The sequence below is a fragment of the Dendrobates tinctorius genome, unplaced genomic scaffold (genome assembly GCF_039654945.1).
Source record: "Dendrobates tinctorius isolate UK_male_01 unplaced genomic scaffold, ASM3965494v1 ptg000120l, whole genome shotgun sequence".
Taxonomy (NCBI): domain Eukaryota; kingdom Metazoa; phylum Chordata; class Amphibia; order Anura; family Dendrobatidae; genus Dendrobates; species Dendrobates tinctorius.
The window spans coordinates 30,986,775-31,008,131 of NW_027361788.1; the positions used below are offsets into that span (position 1 = coordinate 30,986,775).

At 44.2% G+C, this 21,357-nt stretch overlaps 1 protein-coding gene across 2 annotated transcripts in view; it reads right to left on the reverse strand.

The window, feature by feature from the left end:
* GPSM1 (G protein signaling modulator 1) overlaps positions 1 to 21,357 on the reverse strand; it is a 317,946-nt gene that overhangs the window by 19,697 nt on the left and 276,892 nt on the right. For both annotated transcript variants that reach the window (XM_073541041.1, XM_073541040.1), the window contains exon 12: positions 11,890 to 12,049. In XM_073541041.1, the coding sequence (XP_073397142.1) occupies positions 11,890 to 12,049 (160 nt within the window). The remainder of the gene's footprint in view (positions 1 to 11,889; positions 12,050 to 21,357) is intronic.

Here is a 21,357-nt window from a genome sequence, read left to right on the forward strand (position 1 = left end):
TGTGTGTGTGCGGTAGCTGTAGTGTGTGTGTGTGTGTGTGTGCGGTAGCTGTAGTGTGTGTGTGTGTGCGGTAGCTGTAGTGTGTGTGTGTGTGCGGTAGCTGTAGTGTGTGTGCGGTAGCTGTAGTGTGTGTGTGTGTGTGTGCGGTAGCTGTAGTGTGTGTGCGGTAGCTGTAGTGTGTGTGTGTGCGGTATCTGTAGTGTGTGTGTGCGGTATCTGTAGTGTGTGTGTGTGTGTGCGGTATCTGTAGTGTGTGTGTGTGTGTGTGTGCGGTATCTGTAGTGTGTGTGTGTGTGTGCGGTATCTGTAGTGTGTGTGTGTGTGTGTGTGCGGTATCTGTAGTGTGTGTGTGTGCGCGGTATCTGTAGTGTGTGTGTGTGTGGTATCTGTAGTGTGTGTGTGTGTGCGGTATCTGTAGTGTGTGTGTGTGCGGTATCTGTAGTGTGTGTGTGTGTGTGCGGTATCTGTAGTGTGTGTGTGTGTGTGTGCGGTATCTGTAGTGTGTGTGTGTGTGTGCGGTATCTGTAGTGTGTGTGTGTGTGTGTGTGCGGTATCTGTAGTGTGTGTGTGTGTGTGTGTGTGTGCTGTAACTGTAGTGTGTGTGTGTGTTGTAACTGTAGTGTGTGTGTGTGTGCTGTAACTGTAGTGTGTGTGTGTGTGCTGTAACTGTAGTGTGTGTGTGTGCTGTAACTGTAGTGTGTGTGTGTGTGGTATCTGTAGTGTGTGTGTGTGTGTGTGTGCGGTATCTGTAGTGTGTGTGTGTGTGTGTGTGTGCTGTAACTGTAGTGTGTGTGTGTGTGCTGTAACTGTAGTGTGTGTGTGTGTGCTGTAACTGTAGTGTGTGTGTGTGTGTGTGCTGTAACTGTAGTGTGTGTGTGTGCTGTAACTGTAGTGTGTGTGTGTGTGTGTGTGTGCTGTAACTGTAGTGTGTGTGTGTGTGCTGTAACTGTAGTGTGTGTGTGTGTGTGCTGTAACTGTAGTGTGTGTGCGCTGTAACTGTAGTGTGTGTGCGCTGTAACTGTAGTGTGTGTGCGCTGTAACTGTAGTGTGTGTGCGTGTGCGGTATCTGTAGTGTGTGTGCGTGTGCGGTATCTGTAGTGTGTGTGTGTGTGCGGTATCTGTAGTGTGTGTGTGTGTGTGCGGTATCTGTAGTGTGTGTGTGCTGTAACTGTAGTGTGTGTGCGTGTGCGGTATCTGTAGTGTGTGTGCAGTATCTGTAGTGTGTGTGTGTGCGCGGTATCTGTAGTGTGTGTGTGTGTGTGTGTGTGTGTGTGTGTGCGCGGTATCTGTAGTGTGTGTGTGCGGTATCTGTAGTGTGTGTGTGCGGTATCTGTAGTGTGTGTGTGCGGTATCTGTAGTGTGTGTGTGCGGTATCTGTAGTGTGTGTGTGCGGTATCTGTAGTGTGTGTGTGTGTGTGCGGTATCTGTAGTGTGTGTGTGTGTGTGCGGTATCTGTAGTGTGTGTGTGTGCGGTATCTGTAGTGTGTGTGTGTGTGTGCGGTATCTGTAGTGTGTGTGTGTGTGTGCGGTATCTGTAGTGTGTGTGTGTGTGTGCGGTATCTGTAGTGTGTGTGTGTGTGTGTGTGTGCGGTATCTGTAGTGTGTGTGTGTGCGCGGTATCTGTAGTGTGTGTGTGTGCGCGGTATCTGTAGTGTGTGTGTGTGCGCGGTATCTGTAGTGTGTGTGTGTGCGGTATCTGTAGTGTGTGTGTGTGTGCGGTATCTGTAGTGTGTGTGTGTGCGGTATCTGTAGTGTGTGTGTGTGTGTGTGCGGTATCTGTAGTGTGTGTGTGTGTGTGCGGTATCTGTAGTGTGTGTGTGTGTGTGCGGTATCTGTAGTGTGTGTGTGTGTGTGCGGTATCTGTAGTGTGTGTGTGTGTGTGCGGTATCTGTAGTGTGTGTGTGTGTGTGCGGTATCTGTAGTGTGTGTGTGTGCGGTATCTGTAGTGTGTGTGTGTGCGGTATCTGTAGTGTGTGTGTGTGTGTGTGTGTGCTGTAACTGTAGTGTGTGTGTGTGCTGTAACTGTAGTGTGTGTGTGTGTGCTGTAACTGTAGTGTGTGTGTGTGTGCTGTAACTGTAGTGTGTGTGTGTGTGCTGTAACTGTAGTGTGTGTGTGTGCTGTAACTGTAGTGTGTGTGTGTGTGTGTGTGCTGTAACTGTAGTGTGTGTGTGTGTGCGGTATCTGTAGTGTGTGTGTGTGTGTGTGTGCTGTAACTGTAGTGTGTGTGTGTGTGCGGTATCTGTAGTGTGTGTGTGTGTGTGTGTGTGTGCTGTAACTGTAGTGTGTGTGTGTGTGCTGTAACTGTAGTGTGTGTGTGTGTGCTGTAACTGTAGTGTGTGTGTGTGTGTGTGTGTGTGTGCTGTAACTGTAGTGTGTGTGTGTGTGCGGTATCTGTAGTGTGTGTGTGTGTGTGCTGTAACTGTAGTGTGTGTGTGTGTGCTGTAACTGTAGTGTGTGTGTGTGTGCTGTAACTGTAGTGTGTGTGTGCTGTAACTGTAGTGTGTGTGCGCTGTAACTGTAGTGTGTGTGCGCTGTAACTGTAGTGTGTGTGCGTGTGCGGTATCTGTAGTGCGTGTGCGGTATCTGTAGTGTGTGTGCGGTATCTGTAGTGTGTGTGTGCTGTAACTGTAGTGTGTGTGCGTGTGCGGTATCTGTAGTGTGTGTGCAGTATCTGTAGTGTGAGTGTGCGCGGTATCTGTAGTGTGTGTGTGTGTGTGTGTGTGTGTGTGTGCGCGGTATCTGTAGTGTGTGTGTGTGTGTGTGTGTGTGTGCGCTGTAGCTGTAGTGTGTGTGTGTGCGGTAGTGTGTGTGTGCGCTGTAGCTGTAGTGTGTGTGTGTGCGGTAGTGTGTGTGTGCGGTATCTGTAGTGTGTGAGTGTGTAATGTGTGTGCAGTGAGGACATTCATTGTATGTGGGCTGGTGAATTTTTTTCGTGCCAGGGCTGCTTTTTGGTCCCAGTCCGGCCCTGGTCCTAAGGCAAGCAGCTGAGCTCAGAGGTCACCTGTCAGCGTGTAAAACCATGAACAAGACCCTGTTGGAAGATATGGAGGTGCTCAGAGAGGCCCAAGAGAAGCATCAACAGGAGATTCTCAGGAGAGAGGATGAGCGTCGCTACCTGGCAGAGGAGAAAGATAAAGTTCTGCAAGAACTCAGTGGAGTAGTAAAAGGTCTTCTGCAGGAGAAGTGGATGGGCGAAGACGTACAGCGGCCTTGCCCGACTGATAGCAAGGCAGAACTGCCAAAGCCCATCTTGGAAAAGGGTCCTGAAGACTGTAAATCTCAGGAAGATGGTGAGCCAAGAGCTGCACAAGACAGTCACCCGGTCTTGGCAGATACCTTGAGGGAAGTGTCCGTGGGGAACCCAGAGCCATCTGTCCAGGATGAGAGCAAGTCCATGACCTTCAAGTGCGTGATGGAGGTACCCGAAGACGTGCGAGAAGCGTGTGCCAGCGAAGGTGTGCATGAGACCTTTAAAAAGGCAGTAAAGGCCTATAGTGTGAGCTGGGCACCAGAAACAGACCAGTTGGTGATACTGGCAGAAACGGAAGACACAGAGAGAAGGGTGGCTGTCCTGAAGGAGATGCACCTACAATGTCTCCGCACGAAACAGATGCTCGTGGAGCATAATAGGAAAGCCGATCGACGTCTGGAGCTTGCAAGGGAAGCGCAAAGTCGGCTGGGCTTTGTGGAAGACATAATTCCGGTACCCAAAAATCTGGTGGGGAAAGTTGTTGGCAGACTTGGAAAGGTAATGCAGGAGATGGTGAATCGATCCAGTGTGAAGAGAGTGAGGATCCCACCTGCTGCTGAAATCCAAGTCGCTGTTGAAGATGACATGGTTCCTGTCATTGTGGTTGGTTCGGTGGAAAGCATTGGGAAGCTTCGCATGCTCCTGGAATATCGGGTAGCGTACCTGAAGGAGATTGAGCAGCTAAGACAGGATCGACTGCAGGTGAATAAGCATATACAGAATGTCAGGTGGCGTCCCCCTCCAACCCAAGGTGTAAGGACCCGAAGGGATCCTCCAAGGAATGAAAGGACAGGTAGTCGAAGGCAAGAACGTCGAGAGTCCGCAAGTGGCCGTTCTAATCTTAGTAACATAGGCACGAGACTCGGTGGTGGACATAGCGACAGAGGGTCAGACTCAGACCAGCCAGTTGGCCCAGCTGGACGTGGGACTCATGACCGTGCGAACTGGGAGAGCCAGCCAGTGAGAGAAAGGTCGCGTGATGAAGCACACTGCAGACAGGTGGAGACTAAAGAGTGTCTGGTCACACTGACGGACGTTGACGGGAAGGCCAAAGCCCAAGGCCGAGATACTGACCGCTGGGGGCAGGGGAGGCCTAACGTAAATATGCAGTATGACTACCGAAACAGACGGAGATGGTCCTCCCGACTGGTAGGGCAAGGTGACATGGGTGCCAGGTCTCAAGATCCCTGGGTGATGTCATGTGTTCAACCCCACAAGTTTGAACAGAGGGGGGAGGTATGTGGTGTAGTTACCACTATGTCAGCTAGGGGGCGCTGTGTGGGTGTCCCAGGATGGGTGTACAGGCACATTCAGTGTGGTAACAGGAGCAGGGTCCTAAATGACCATTATGGGTCTCAAGGTGGGTGGCCTTGGGATGCAGGCTCCAGGGTGTATTGATCAGCAGAGGTACTGCTGATCTTTCTGTTACACTGTGTCAGGGAAGCCTGTGTGTGTCTATACAACCTTTAGTGATGTCATAGCCATGTGATCACCTGTGGGTGTGGTTACAGGGCTATGTAATTGAGGTGTTTGGCACATGTGAGAGAGTGTGGAGGGAGTCTGTCTGAGTGTGGACAGACTTCCATGTGTCCAGGGGGGACACTACAGAGAGTGTATATGGGGAGGACTACAGCTCCCAGCATGTGCTGAGACTCTCAGTCCGAGTCTGAAGCCACGGACGTTTATGTTCTTTTGTGCCTAAGCTAGAGGCTATTTTGGTGATACGCTGATTTATGGTTTATGGAGCAAATAAACCTCATGAACTTTGGGAAGAACCTGCCTCATAATTGTCTCCCGCTGCACCTGAGCGAGTCACATCCCTACAATATATATACACTCACTGGCCACTTTATTAGGTACACCTGTCCAACTGTGTGTTAAGACTTAATTTCTAATCAGCCAATCACATGGCGGCAACTCAGTGCATTTAGGCATGTAGACATGGTCAAGACAATCTCCTGCAGTTCAAACCGAGCATCAGTATGGGGAAGAAAGGTGATTTGAGTGCCTTTGAACGTGGCATGATTGTTGGTGCCAGAAGGGCTGGTCTGAGTATTTCAGAAACTGCTGATCTACTGGGATTTTCACGCACAACCATCTCTAGGGTTTACAGAGAATGGTCCGAAAAAGAAAAAAAATCCAGTGAGCGGCAGTTCTGTGGCCGGAAATGCCTTGTTGATGCCAGAGGTCAGAGGAGAATGGGCATACTGGTTCGAGCTGATAGAAAGGCAACAGTGACTCAAATTGCCACCCGTTACAACCAAGGTAGGCAGAAGAGCATCTCTGAACGCACAGTGCGTCGAACTTTGAGGCAGATGGGCTACAGCAGCAGAAGACCACACTGGGTACCACTCCTCTCAGCTAAGAACAGGCATCTGATGGCTACTTTCAGCAGGATAATGCGCCATGTCATAAAGCTCGAATCATCTCAGATTGGTTTCTTGAACATGACAATGAGTTCACTGTACTCAAATGGCCTCCTCAGTCACCAGATCTCAATCCAATAGAGCATCTTTGGGATGTGGTGGAACGGGAGATTCGCATCAGGGATGTGCAGCCGACAAATCTGCGCCAACTGTGTGATGCCATCATGTCAATATGGTCCAAAATCTCTGAGGAATGCTTCCAGCACCTTGTTGAATCTCTGCCACGAAGAATTGAGGCAGTTCTGAAGGCAAAAGGGGGTCCAACCCGTTACTAGCATGGTGTACCTAATAAAGTGGCCAGTGAGTGTATATATATATATATATATATATATATATTACCATGTGGTAGACATGTGTATAGAGCCCTAGATTTGGGTAACTGAGTCACATCCGTATATTAGCAATAGTGCTTGTTGTGCAGAGTAGACCCCCTATTGAAGAAGCTTACGCGAAACGTGCATCGGGGAGCCTTTGCCACCAGCAGGTCAGGTACCTTTGATTCAGCCGCCATGTTTACTTTCAGTTTTGGTTTCTCTTTCTACTAATGGGTCTTCACTGCACAACAAGCACTATTGCTAATATACTGATGTGACTCAGTTACCAAAATCTAGGGCTTTATACACATGTCTACCACATGGTAATATATACAGTCATATGTTAAAGTTTGGGCACCCCTATTAATGTTAACCTTTTTTCTTTATAACAATTTTGGTTTTTACAACAGCTATTTCAGTTTCATATATCTAATAACTGATGGACTCAGTTATATTTCTGGATTCAAATGAGGTTTATTGTACTAACAGAAAATGTGCAATCTGCATTTAAACAAAATTTGACCGGTGCAAAAGTATGGGCACCCTTATCATTTTCTTGATTTGAACACTCCTAACTACTTTTTACTGACTTCCTGAAGCACTAAATTGGTTTTGTAACCTCATTGAGCTTTGAACTTCATAGCCAGGTGTATCAAATCATGAGAAAAGGTATTTAAGGTGGCCACTTGCAAGTAGTTCTCCTATTTGATTCTCCTATGAAGAGTGGCATCATGGGCTCCTCAAAACAACTCTCAAATGATCTGAAAACAAAGATTATTCAACATAGCTTTTCAGGGGAAGGATACAAAAAGTTGTCTCGGATTTAACCTGTCAGTTTCCACTGTGAGGAACATAGTAAGGAAATGGAAGAACACAGGTACAGTTCTTAAGCCCAGAAGTGGGAGGCCAAGAAAAATATCAGAAAGGCAGAGAAGAATGGTGAGAACAGTCAAGGACAATCCACAGACCACCTCCAAAGACCTGCAGCATCATCTTGCTGCAGATGGTGTCACTGTGCATCGGTCAACAATACAGCGCACTTTGCACAATGAGAAGCGGTATGGGAGAGTGATGCGAAAGAAGCGGTTTCTGCAAGCACGCCACAAACAGTCGCCTGAGGTATGCAAAAGCACATTTGGACAAGCCAGTTACATTTTGGAAGAAGGTCCTGTGGACTGATGAAACAAAGATTGAGTTGTTTGGTCATACAAAAAGGCGTTATGCATGGAGGCTAAAAAACACAGCATTCCAAGAAAAACACTTGCTACCCACAGTAAAATTTGGTGGAGGTTCCATCATGCTTTGGGGCTGTGTGGCCAATGCCGGCACCGGGAATCTTGTTAAAGTTGAGGGTCGCATGGATTCAACTCAGTATCAGCAGATTCTTGACAATAATGTGCAAGAATCAGTGACGAACTCGAAGTTACGCAGGGGATGGATATTTCAGCAAGACAATGATCCAAAACACCGCTCCAAATCTACTCAGGCATTCATGCAGAGGAACAATTACAATGTTCTGGAATGGCCATCCCAGTCCCCAGACCTGAATATCATTGAACATCTGTGGTATGATTTGAAGCGGGCTCTCCATGCTCGGCGACCATCAAACTTAACTGAACTGGAATTGTTTTGTAAACAGGAATAGTCACAAATACCTTCATCCAGGATCCAGGAACTCATTAATAGCTACAGGAAGCAACTAGAGGCTGTTATTTTTGCAAAAGGAGGATCTACAAAATATTAATGTCACTTTTATGTTGAGGTGCCCATACTTTTGCACCAGTCAAATTTTGTTTAAATGCAGATTGCACATTTTCTGTTAGAACAATAAACCTCATTTGAATCCAGAAATATAACTGAGTCCATCAGTTATTAGATATATGAAACTGAAATAGCTGTTGCAAAAACCAAAATAGTTATAAAGAAAAAAGGTTAACATTAATAGGGGTGCCCAAACTTTAACATATGACTGTATATGTATGTATATATATATATATATATATATTCTTTGTATTAATTTCACATATGGAGATATAATTACCCCTGTAAGAGACATATATTTGCATACACTCTGCACTTTGCACTTTAGGGTCTGCATATATTTTACAGCCATTTTTAAGCCTTATATTCTGTTTATGTTCTTGTGCATTTTGGACAATAAATAGAGACTATTAAAAAAAATTTTCTTTGTGGCAGCCTATTCTCAGTTAGCCCTTTGTCTGGCAACCAACCAAGACAGATATTCACAAACTTGGGAATAATTTTAATCATCTTTATTTTTGAGTAGTGCACAGCTACTCAAGATAATAGATATGATGTCATTGTAACTGCATATGAAATGAGGGTGTATATCTAGTGCACCTAACTATTGCACTCTTTTCCCAAAGTCTTGTTCTGAGTGACCTATCGCTGGTAGCTATTTTTTGCACCGTGTATCTCTGTTTTGTGACTTTTACAATGAGTATTAATTTTACTATTTACCAAATAAAATGTTGGTTTTAACAAAATAAAATGTCTATCATTCATATGGTATATACTTCCCCCCTTCTTTGTTTGAATTTGCTGTTGATAGTAAGTAATTATTAGGCCTTAGTGCATGGTTTACTTTCTATTAACCCCCAGCGTTGGCTTCCTCTGTGAGGCCGAGGGACCCAATGATACCCTGGTCACTGCTGCAGAATGTGACAGCCGGTGGTAGGTCTCAGCTGGTCGTGTCTCTGCCGCCTCGGGGCCCCACGCTGCGTAAGGTTTATTAGTGATTAGACTGCTTTGTCCCCAGACATGACAGAGGAGTGAGCTGGTGGGGAAGAGACACCCGGCCATGTCTCTGTGGTAAGCTAATGATCTGCTCTGATGTGACAGTCACCGCTGGTGCGAATACATCGCTGGAATCCCCCAAATGGCTGTCACATAGCGGCATCTGATCACACGAAGCCTGCGGGAGAAAAGCTGACAAGTAATACTGAGAAGTGCTGTGCCTGTGGCCATTGTCCAGCACCAACCCCCGTGGGCTTATATACCTGGGAGTGGGCACTTACTTCAATGGAAACTTTCTGTGACCAGTATACTTTATGTTCAAGATCTCTGTTTGCTGTAAAAAAAAATGAATATTCTTGTCTGCATCTAAAAGCAGAATCCCACACAGCCCCTGGTACCCAATGTACGCGCTACAATAGTTTCTAGACCGTCCTCTGCAAGCCCGACAGACTGCACAGAGATACATCAGGAGAGTGGTCACGGAGGATTGTCTGAAGCGGTGTCAGTGGTGAGGCGGACAAGGTGCATTCAGCCTCTGGATGGAAGAATGCACCTATTTACCAACAACAAGCAGATATTTATAGGTGTATAAGCTCCATTCGTTTTCCTTATACATTTATTAAAGGGGTATTTCCATCTTACAAAGTGATAGAATATGTTGTGATCATTGTGGTCTGACACTTGAGACCCTCAAAGTTCCTAAGAATGAAGGAGTTGTAGAGCTGACGCAGTGCTACGTACTCGTCCATTGTTTTCCACTGTGTGGCGGTGCGCCTGAACACCTGATGTGCAGTCAGTTGCCAATAAACGGAATGGTGATATGTTGCAGTTCCCTGCACAGCCAAGTGTCGGGAGGACCACCGCACAGGGAAACACAGCGACGAGTATGTACAGTGGGTACGGAAAGTATTCAGACCCCTTTAAATTTTTCACTCTTTGTTTCATTGCAGCCATTTGGTACATTGAAAAAAGTTCATTTTTTTCCTCCTTAATGTACACTCTGCACCCCATTTTGACTGAAAAAAAAACAAATGTAGAAATTTTTGCAAATATATTAAAAAATAAAAACTGAAATATCACATGGTCATAAGTATTCAGACCCTTTGCTCAGACACTCTTATTTAAGTCACATGCTGTCTATTTCCTTGTGATCCTCCTTGAGATGGTTCTACTCCTTCACTGGAGTCCAGCTGTGTTTAATTAAACAGATAGGACTTGATTTGTAAAGGCACACACCTGTCTATATAAGACCTCACAGCTCACAGTGCATGTCAGACCAAATGAGAATCATGAGGTCAAAGGAACTGGTCAAGGAGCTCAGAGACAGAATTGTGGCAAGACACACATCTGGCCAAGGTTACAAAAGAATTTCTGCAATACTCAAGGTTCCTAAGAGCACAGTGGCCTCCATAATCCTTAAATGGAAGAAGTTTGGGACCACCAGAAGTCTTCCTAGACCTGGCCGTCCAGCCAAACTGAGCATTCGTGGGAGAAGAGCCTTGGTGAGAGAGGTAAAGAAGAAACCCAAGATCACTGTGGCTGAGCTCCACAGATGCAGTAGGGAGATGGGAGAAAGTTCCACAAAGTCAACTATCACTGCAGCCCGCCACCAGTCGGGCCTTTATGGCAGAGTGGCCTGACGGAAGCCTCTCCTCAGTGCTAGACATATGAAAGCCTGCATAGAGCTTGCTAAAAAACACATGAAGGACTCCCAGACTATGAGAAATAAGATTCTCTGGTCTGATGAAACGAAGATAGAACTTTTTGCTCATCACCTGCGCAATACAATCCCAATAGTGAAACATGGTGGTGGCAGCATCATGCTATGGGGGTGTTTTTCAGCTGCAGGGACAGGATGACTGGTTGCAATTGAAGGAAACATGAATGCGGGCAAGTACAGAGAAATCTTGGATGAAACTTCTTCCAGAGTGCTCTGGACCTCAGACTTGGCCGAAGGTTCACCTTCCAACAAGACAATAACCCTAAACACACAGCTAAAATAACAAAGGAGTGGCTTCAGAACAACTCTGTGACCATTCTTGATTGGCCCAGCCAGAGCCCTGACCTAACCCCAATTGAGCATCTCTGGAGAGACCTGAAAATGGCTGTCCACCAACGTTCACCATCCAACCTGAAGGAACTGGAGGATCTGTAAGGAAGAGTGGCAGAGGATCTCTAAATCCAGGTGTGAAAAACTTGTTGCATTATTCCCAAGAAGACTCATGGCTGTACTAGCTCAAAAAGATGCTTCTACTCAATACTGAGGAAAGAGTCTGAATACTTATGACCATGTGATATTTCAGTTTTTCTTTTTTAATACATTTGCAAAAATTTCTGTTTTTTTTCAGTCAAGATGGGGTGCAGAGTGTACATTAATGAGAAAAAAATGAACTTTTTTGAATTTACCAAATGGCTGCAATGAAACAAAAAGTGAAAAATGTAATCAATAGATCTTGGAATAATAATTTCCACAATTGGATGTGTTTAAATAAAATGTTCTTGTGCTGAGATAATCTTATATATGTGCCCCTGCTGTGTATGAAGTAATGGCTGTGTCTGACTGTACAGGAACATGGTCTGATCATACCACATCTCCTAGGCAGGAGAGGAATGAACTGAGTATACAGACAGTATTATTGTTATTATTTTGCTTTCTCCCCTGCCCAGGAGCTGTGGTATGATCAGACCATGTCCCTGTACGGTCAGACACAGCAGGGGCACATATATATGATTTTCTCAGCACAGGAACATTTTATTTAAACAGATACAATTGTGGAAATTATTATTATTCCAAGATCTATTGATTAAAATGCACTGTTGTTCATGGGAAAACTCCTTTAAGCTTTATTTATGTAAATCACTTTTGGTAGTCTTCCTGCAGAGCAGTAGTTTTCCTCGTGGTCGGCAACCAGTGGCTTTACCACAAATTACTAAAAAAAATTTTTTATAAGTGGCTGGACGGTTCTAGATTACAGAATTGGTGTATTTGCCTCACTCCGTCTAAATCAGGTGATTTCTCTGCTTTGTGGCAACTCACAGAACATCTCGTCTCTAGAAGAACATTTTTGTCTTCCTAATGACAGAACATTAGTTGTGACTTTTGCGCGGCAGAACAATGGCAGCGCTGTGCTTCTGACTCACATATCCGGTCATCCAGTGCGGGCACAGGTGTCTCTGTCGGCTCCGGTCCTCCGCTCTGACTTTCTTCTAACGTACACCTTTGATCATCCATCCGGTTACTCTGAAATTTACTTAAGAGGTCAAAGAAGCATTCTTCATCAGAAGGAGCCCGATTGATTTTCTGCAAAACAATCCAGAGAAGCTAATTTAATACGGATTTCCTTGGCACTTCCAGCTTCTTGGGGCTATTTCTACAGCGATCAAGTCCGCGTGCGACTTTCCCTTACAGTAACTATTGATTGGAGACGGGCGTGCACCTCACATTAGTCTATGGCACACAGGACCACTTCATTAAAAAAATAAAACATAAAACAAAAAAAAAACCCACACTTTTTTCATGCAATGACCAATACTTCTCTCTCTCCCCCCCGCCCCCATCCAAATCAGCTGTCAGGGGAGAGTAGATACAACCCAAACACATCAGTTATCTGCTGTGATTGGTAGGATGGGCCGACGTCTGTGAAATGTGTGCGGCCTATCCTATGATTGTGCAGTAAGCGGACAGACCTAAAACCTTCAGATGCGGATGGCAGATCATTTTCTGACCTGTACACGGTGGATTAACAGAACTCAGATCTAATGTCGGTTCTCTGACATCCCCTCATGTTAGTAGATGTCATAAATCTCATCTGTTTACCGGAGATCTCACCACGTACACATTTATTACGGATTTATCTTATAGGTTCCTGTTTCTCTCCCAAGTGACGAATGTACCAGTGAATTATCTGAGCACAGTCCGTAATCTGATTACGTTTTCACTCCACCTGGAGATGCCCATGTCGGAGACACTTCTGCATGAAACACCTAAAATACTGGAATACTTTCCCTGCACCCAGTGGGGTAACAAGACTGTGGACTGTGCTGATGAGAAATGGATGCCTACAGCCAAAGATGGCTGAACATTTGCTCAGCTGAAAACTACCGGTATTCCTCATAGAATGAATAGGTAGAAGACATATTAATGTGGAGGCCGGATAATCAGTGATTAAACGGCCATGGAAAAATGATCAATAATATATATTGTATATCATGATCCACATATTTAAGACTAAACAATGTAAGGAACACTGCACATTTAATAGAAACTACCCAAACAGAAAACAGCAGTCAAAATTCCATAAAATACAACATTTATTGGATAATATTTAAAAAAATTATTATAGTAAAGGACATACAGTGCATGGCTGGGGAGAGACAGAAAATATGACATCATGGTCAAAAGGACCAGCCAAACTGCGAGCACCGCATCAGGGAGTAAAAATGTGTAGGATGTAAGCAGATTACCGATAATCAGTCAGGGAAGAAATAACAACCATTTATGGCAAGGAGTGTACAAAGACATCACTATGTAGCCAAAGGCTACTGCCCTTTCAAATAAAAGAATACCCTGACCATAGAGTGTACTCAACATACATAACCGATGCTATGTAAAGCATCAAAGATGGAAGCTAATAGCTACATTCCTGTACCTGGAAGCAGTGGTGGCAGTGAGGTCGATCCAGTCCCTGACGCGCGTTTCGGAGCCTCTGAAACGCGCGTCGGGGACTGGATCGACCTCACTGCCACCACTGCTTCCAGGTACAGGAATGTAGCTATTAGCTTCCATCTTTGATGCTTTACATAGCATCGGTTATGTATGTTGAGTACACTCTATGGTCAGGGTATTCTTTTATTTGAAAGGGCAGTAGCCTTTGGCTACATAGTGATGTCTTTGTACACTCCTTGCCATAAATGGTTGTTATTTCTTCCCTGACTGATTATCGGTAATCTGCTTACATCCTACACATTTTTACTCCCTGATGCGGTGCTCGCAGTTTGGCTGGTCCTTTTGACCATGATGTCATATTTTCTGTCTCTCCCCAGCCATGCACTGTATGTCCTTTACTATAATAATTTTTTTAAATATTATCCAATAAATTTTGTATTTTATGGAATTTTGACTGCTGTTTTCTGTTTGGGCGGTATTCCTCATGACTACTCTACACATGAATGTCTGACTTGTCCTCCTGTTCAGTGCATGTTTCCAATGTGGAATGAGAAGTAACCCTCTCTCAGATGCCTCTAGCAGCGGTCCAGGCAGCATTCATCCCCTGTGTATGTGCAGGAGCACCTGGGGCCTGTGCAGCAGAGCATTAGGCACTCCATGTGCCAATGGTGTAATTTATTCGCACCGTCCCTTGTGAGACCGGGATTCACACATCTGACTTTCGAAGTACAAGTTTACATATCGATGTCCAGAGTTGCTGCGCGTCACATATGAAGCTGCCAAGTTCAGCTGGGCCTTACTCTTATCGAGAAAGTCAAAGATATAAACCCAGCCCTACGGGGTTCTTTCCTGGAAGCAATACTGCTGAAGGAGAATATCTAATTAATGTGGCATCTAATAGAAGACGAAGATATATGAAATTGAAGGTAGCTGCAGTTGTGCCCCCAAAACCCACATGATTCATTCACCGTATCCTAGTAAAAAACAACTTCCTGATATATGGCAGCCATACGTATTGGAAATATTCATCCCATGTTATAAGAAGAGAAATATTTATTCTGAGTCCTCCATAAATATGGACTCCTTGTCAGCTGCTCTCTGGGCCCCTCTAATTCTCAATTTGAAGGGTCCTTCGGGCAAATTACCACACCCCTTATATAAGAGACAAGATCCATCTGAGCAAAACAAGACGTTTCCTTCTCATGTTATACTTTGCAGGAGACCTAATGCCTGCACAATTTGGCTCCTGGTGGTGCGGCCACTCTTCATTACATGGGCTGAATTGGAAGCTGCTGATCCACACAAATGTAGGATTGTACAGTCATCCCCCATCTACTAAGCACATGATGAATTGGTAATGAGAGCCTTGGGATGGTGTCCTCCGGGGAGTCATGTACAAGTCATGTCTGTATGGAGGATGCAGAGGTAGCCACCTCCACCTAAAAGTGGCCATACACCTTAGAGTACAAATATACGGTACTTCCTCAGTATGTGAATTTTACTGCATAGGATATGGGGGTCAAACATAGGTAATAGCAGCAAAGTGTGAACGGAACCTTACTGGGAGGTGACGGCCAGCTCCAACAGTATTCTTCTGAATCCCCAGTTGACATACGGCAGATGGACACAGCTCCCCTACATTGTACCGTATACAGTTTTCTGGTATGTTTTTACATTGCACTTTTTTTTTTTTTTACAGGTGAAAAGCATAAAATGAAGAAAAAAAACAGCTCCATGTTCACCACCAGTATAGGTGAATACATGGAAGTTTCTGCAGACGCTGGAGGCTTTTATTGGTTCTCCACCATATACAGTATATCTAGTGTACCTGGAATAAAGGTGGTTTGTTTTCCTTTTTTTAGTAAATTACCAAATTTTACAAAAAGTCTCTCAGCTCTTGACATACAGGTGTGTGAAAAAGTATTTGCCCCCTTCCTGATTTCCTATTCTTTTGCATGTTTGTCACACTGAAATGCTTCCTATCACCAAGCAAATGTAAATATTAGACAACGATAACACAAGTAATCACAAAACGCAGTTTATAAATGAAGGTCTTTATTATTAAAGAAAAAAGAAATCCAAACCTACATGGCCCTGTGTGAGAAAGTGATTGCCCCTTTCCCTTAAAACATAGATTAACTGTTGCTTGTCATATCTTTGGGAAGCTGAGTTATCATTCCCTAGCCACACTCAGGCCTGATTAGACCTGTTCTCAATCAAGAAATCACTTAAATATACCATGCCTGACAAAGTGAAATGGACCAAAAGACCTCAAAAGCTAGACATCATGCCACGATCCAAAGAAATTCTGGAACAAATGAGAAACAAAGTAATTGAGAGCTATCAGTCTGGAGAAGGTTATAGAGCCATTTCTCAAGCTTTGGGGCTCCAGTGAACCACAGTGAGAGCCATTATCCACAAATGGCAAAAACATGGAACAGTGGAGTGGACGACAGACCAAAATTACCCCAAGAGTGCAAAGATGACTCATCCAAGAGGTCACAAGAGACCCCACAACAACATCCAAAGAACTGCAGGCCTCACTTGCCTCAGTTAAGGTCAGTGTTCATGACTCCACCATAAGAAAGAGACTGGGCAAAATGACTCGCATGAGAGTTCCAAGACTAAAACTACTGCTGAGCAATAAGAACATAAAGGCTCATCTCAGTTTTGCCAGAAAACATTTTGATGATCCCCAAGACTTTTGGGAGAATATTCTGTGGACTGATGAGACAAACGTTGATCTTTTTGGAAGGTGAATGTCCCATTACATCTGGTATAGAAGTAACACAGCATTTCAGAAACGGAACATCATACCAACAGTAAAATATGGTGGTAGTAGTGTGATGGTCTGGGCCTGTTTTACTGCTTCAGGACCTGGAAGACTTGCTTTTGTAAATGAAACCAAGAATTCTGTCTACCAAAAAATCCCGAAGAAGAATGTATGGCCATCAGTTTGTAACCTCAAACTGAAGCGCATTTGGATCATTGCCCTGCTGCATAACCCAAAACAAACATGCAAGTCCACCTATGAATGGCTTAAGAAAAACAAAATTAAGACTTTGGCAAGGCTTAGTCAAAGTCCTGAACTTAATCTGATTGAGATGCTGTGGCATGACCTTAAAAAGGTGGTTCATGCTTGGAAACTCTCCAATGTGGATGAATTAAAACAATTCTGCAAATATGAGTGGGCCAAAACTCCTTCAGTGCATTGTAAAAAGCTCATTTCCAATTATCCCAAATGCTTGATTGCAGCAGTTGCTGCTAAGAGCGGTCCAACCAGTTTTTTGGTTTTGGGGGCAATCACTTTTTCACACAGGACCCTATAGGGTTGGATTTCTTTTTCCTTTAATAATAAAGACCTTCATTTAAAAACTGCATTTTGTGTTTACTTGTGTTATCTGTGTCTAATATTTAAATGTTGTTTGGTGATCTGAAACATTTAAGTGTGACACACATGCAAAAGAACAAGAAATCAGGAAGGGGCAACCACTTTTTCCCACAACTGTATGTCTGTAGCACTACAGGCTGTGCCATAACAGGTATTGTTTCAGGTCTGACATGTTATCCTCACTATCCAAGTCAGTATGAAAAATGACATTCGCTGTTCTAAGACGTTTAGAAATATCTTGCATGATGGCGCTGAAAATAAATCCAAGTGTCAAGAAATGTTTCATATTTGTCAAATGGCAGAGATGAGAGCCTACAAGGGACTCTCCTTCCTATCACTGGTAAATCTGCCCCAGTGTCCCCTTCTGCTATTCATAGATACAAGGGGACTGAATCATTGGTGACGCTAGCGTATTATTGACATAGCACCAGGACTCTTGTAAAGTTCAACGTTTGGTTCGCAGGAAACTGAGACCATAATACAGACACCATTATGAAGCCCCATTACAACAAAGAGGAACCAGTCTTCCCAAAAAGGGTGAAAAAAAATACATTAATATTCTATATAACCCATTTGATTAATGCACCTAGGGTAGCCATATTCGTTTCCCCCAAATTGGGTGGAAATGGCTGACGACCCTCTGTGTGTGGATGCCTCCACTCATCTCACTCTCAGGAAAGAAGGATCGGGCTGTTGGATTTAAATATGTCCAATCTTTTGTTCTCAAGGGAGATACGTTTCTACAATATACCTATAGCAGAAGCCCCCAACTGAGAAGACATGGACCATGTGCAAACCCATTTACACTGGCTGATTTCTGCCCATAAATGTGCTTTGATCAAGTATAAATAATTAGATCTGCGCTTGTTTAATGGCCGGTACAACAATATGGAGACAGAAAGGTCATGAATATGATTGTTCTGCTCCCATATAGCGTGCATGTTGTCGGCAGCACATCCCTTGATCAGATCGGCCGATGGGCTGCTAACAATATTCTAATGGTCTGCATGAACGAGCATTTTGAGGGGTAACATGTTTACATGGGGAGATGATCAAATGTGGCTGGATGTAATTCCTGCGGTTTGACGTTGTCCCTGGCACAATCTCGGTCGGTACAATGGCGATCAGCCACGTTACATCACACAAATGGAGGACACTGATGGGCGACAGCGCTCATAACCCACACACCACGTCCTTTACCCCAAACAAATGTGTACCAAGGAAAATCATACAATTCCACTACTAGAAGTGGAAATGGAGAGAGAAGAAGTGAACATTGCTGGTTCCTGACCACGGATGGCGGCATTTTCAGGTTGCTTGGAGGCTGAAGGTTTGAAAATATATAAGAATCTCACTGATGAAATGTAAACCATAGCCGTGTGAGCGGTATAATGAGGGATAGATACAGAACTCATTTCTGCATCTCTGGGCGGTGGGAGGGTCACATGGTCAGGTTGGCAGCGGTAATCACCAGTCCTCTGTGCCACTGACATCCCGTCCCTCAATCTTCCCTGTGTGACTGATGGCAGCTCTCTGTTACCAGTGTTTTTTCATGGAAAGAGATGTTCCTCCTGGCTGCGATGCGCTGCTAGCATTTGGCTGCAATTTCATGTGAGCATAGCTGACTTTCCACCGGGATGCACGGCCAATTACCGTAAAAGAAAAACTTGGGTTTTGTTTCAAGGCAAAGCATTAATCCTTTGTTCTTCCGAAATGAACCATCTACAGCAGGGTTCCCCAACTCCAGTCCTCAAGGCCCACCAACAGATCATGTTTTCCGGATTTCCTTAGTATTGCTCAGGTGATAATTGCTTCACCTGTACAATACAAGGGAAATCCTGAAAACATGATCTGTTGGTGGGCCTGGAGGACTGGAGTTGGGGAACCCTGATCTAGAGATATGTGGCGGCCTCCATATTGGCGCAGGCGGCATCAGAGGAGCAGCCGCCACCAAAGAAAGCAGATAATAATCAGCCCCCCCTGCAACGTGTCATCTGCTGGTAACGTCTGGGCCTTCGCTAACATTGGGAATCAGTTTTTGTAGATATTTCTTCCTATTTTCTTCACCCGTACACATTAGTGGTCGCCCTTGTAAACAGAAATTAATTAGAGGGGGTTGTCCATCTTTGGGGCACTTGTTATGACAAATGCATGTATTTTGGGCCAAAATTCATTTTTGCAATTGAGTCTCATTAAATATTTTCACCGTTTGTTTTTTACAAACACATAGTTTCCCGACCCATCCAACTTTGATGTGATATGTGGCCATAAATCAGCTGAGGAGAGCTCAGAGAAAGATAGATAATGGGGTTAGAAACACTCCCTTCAGACCAACAGAAGGAGCTCACTGACGGATTCTCAGTTATCTCATTCTGCAGCCAGTAATTGACAGTGCAATGCAGAGGCCATGTAAGGCAAATGGAGCAAAGTTTTAACTGAAATGTAACTGCAAAAAAATATTTTAGCCCCACCAAATTCATGCATTAAAGTTTAAAAAAAAAAAGAATAAATTGGCCTCAAAGGTGGACAAGTCCTTTAAGATGTACCCCAGTATAAGAAATGTGACCACTGAATCAGTTATTATTGTCTGAGATGTTATGTTACCAGGACAGAGACCAGATAGCTCACTGACCTGATGAAATAATAGCTGCGGAGCTCCTTTTCTTACAGCACTTTGCTGTGCTGATCCTCTGTTATTCCCACTAGAAATGTATAAATGAATGGACAACTGGAAGGTCCTTGTGGGGGCTGTTCAATCAGCGCAGACTATGTATGGACACATCGCTTTGGAAAGGGGAAGGGTAATGCCTAGTTATTAGTTGATCCATACAATTCCAGAAGACAAAATAGAAGAATGATATAATGCAAAGTCATGAAGAAGACATCAGTGTTTGGTTAAATTTGTGGGTGGCTCAACACTCCGATGCAAATTTCCCCAGTGTACCCCCAAACAAATCATCTATAGTGTTGGTGAACATAGAGTCACAACAGTCCTCATGTGCCTGAGACTCCTGTAATAGGGCCTCATCTTACATGGGCCAGAGAGAGGAAGGAACCTGTCGACACCTTTTCATATGTTAGTAGTGGTACGTCTTTAAAGGTGCTTGTCCCCCAAAATAAATGATGCCATTTCTGTAAAGAACCAATGTACCAGTCATGAGAAATCGAGTGTAGAAGTCATATGCAAATCAGTCTGGAAGCGTACTGGGGCCGTGTCAATGCGCTTCGAATGTTTCTTCCAAGTGCATTGACATGCCCCACTGCACTTCCACTCTGATTTGCATATGACTGCTACACTCGATTTCTCATGACGGATACCTTTATTCTTTTTTGTAGACATCCAGCGTATCATTATTATTGAGGGAAAAGCACCTACACAGTCATACTACTACTGCCATGTGTACTAACCTGCCTTTAAGTTCCATCTTACTTTAAGGGTAAAGCAGACCTCGCTGTAAAGGACTCCTGTCTTTTGTATCCACTCCTTTGTTTGCCTACAAAAAGGCATCAAAAACTGTACATGTAAATCCAGTCTTATGGTTGTAGATTAGCAAGTGCAACACTCTAACGTATTTCCATGATTTCTTTATCATTGCATTAAATAGTTTTGTAGGGGGTCATTCCTTGCCAAGAACTGAATTACATTTTGACTTTGAGAGACGATGCTTCCTTCTGATTTGTGTGCACTTGGACTAGTCCTCCCCCCCTTGAGTTTGCTGTGTGTTGGTTTGAACTAGAAGCAGGAAGTGAAGGGGCAGACTGGTGCCTGTGAGAGAGACAGGACAATAAGTGTGTTCAAACACTGAGAGTCTGGAAAATGAACTATCAGGTTCAAGGGACAAGCTATTGCCTGGTTACCACAGGCTCAATCACCAGGACCTTGTCAGAAGGAAAGAGTCGCATTGCACAGCCAAAGTGGTTTTTCCTGAGCACCTGTAACCTGAAAGAGAAAACAATGCTGTGGTACCTGTAATCCCTCAACATTGAAAGTGGAAGCAAAACTTGCCTGAATCTGGAAGAAGACTTATCTGGTAATCGGAAGGAAGAGCTCAACACAACAAACTCTACTCTACTACATCAGGACCAAGCAGCAGCTACTAAACTTTCTCCTAAGAGCTACAGAACTGAGTGAGACACCGATGTTCAACTGTGTTAGGGTGTAGAGCAGGTTTCTTTAGCTAGGGCACTGTAGCAGCGCGGCCCAAATATCGGAAGCCAGGTAGGACATTAGAAGAGAGTAGTTTGAAGAAATTGTTTATACTATTTGTATTGCACTTTGCATTGCCACAGCTTGTGTGACACGTTCCAGCTATTTCTCCTTGTATCTATTATTTGCTATTATCATTGTTGGCCTTATTTTCCAGCAAATAATCCTGTGTCTTTCAATAAAGTCGATGTTTTGTTTCTGCCTCGTCTACTGTACCGTATTTTATCCCTGTCATTCAGGCACCGCTAGTTTCTCAATTATTCCTCTTGGAAATGTATAATTGAACTGACAACTCCTCGTTAAAGGGATATTCACAATCACAGCACTGTTCTGCTAGTGTCAGAC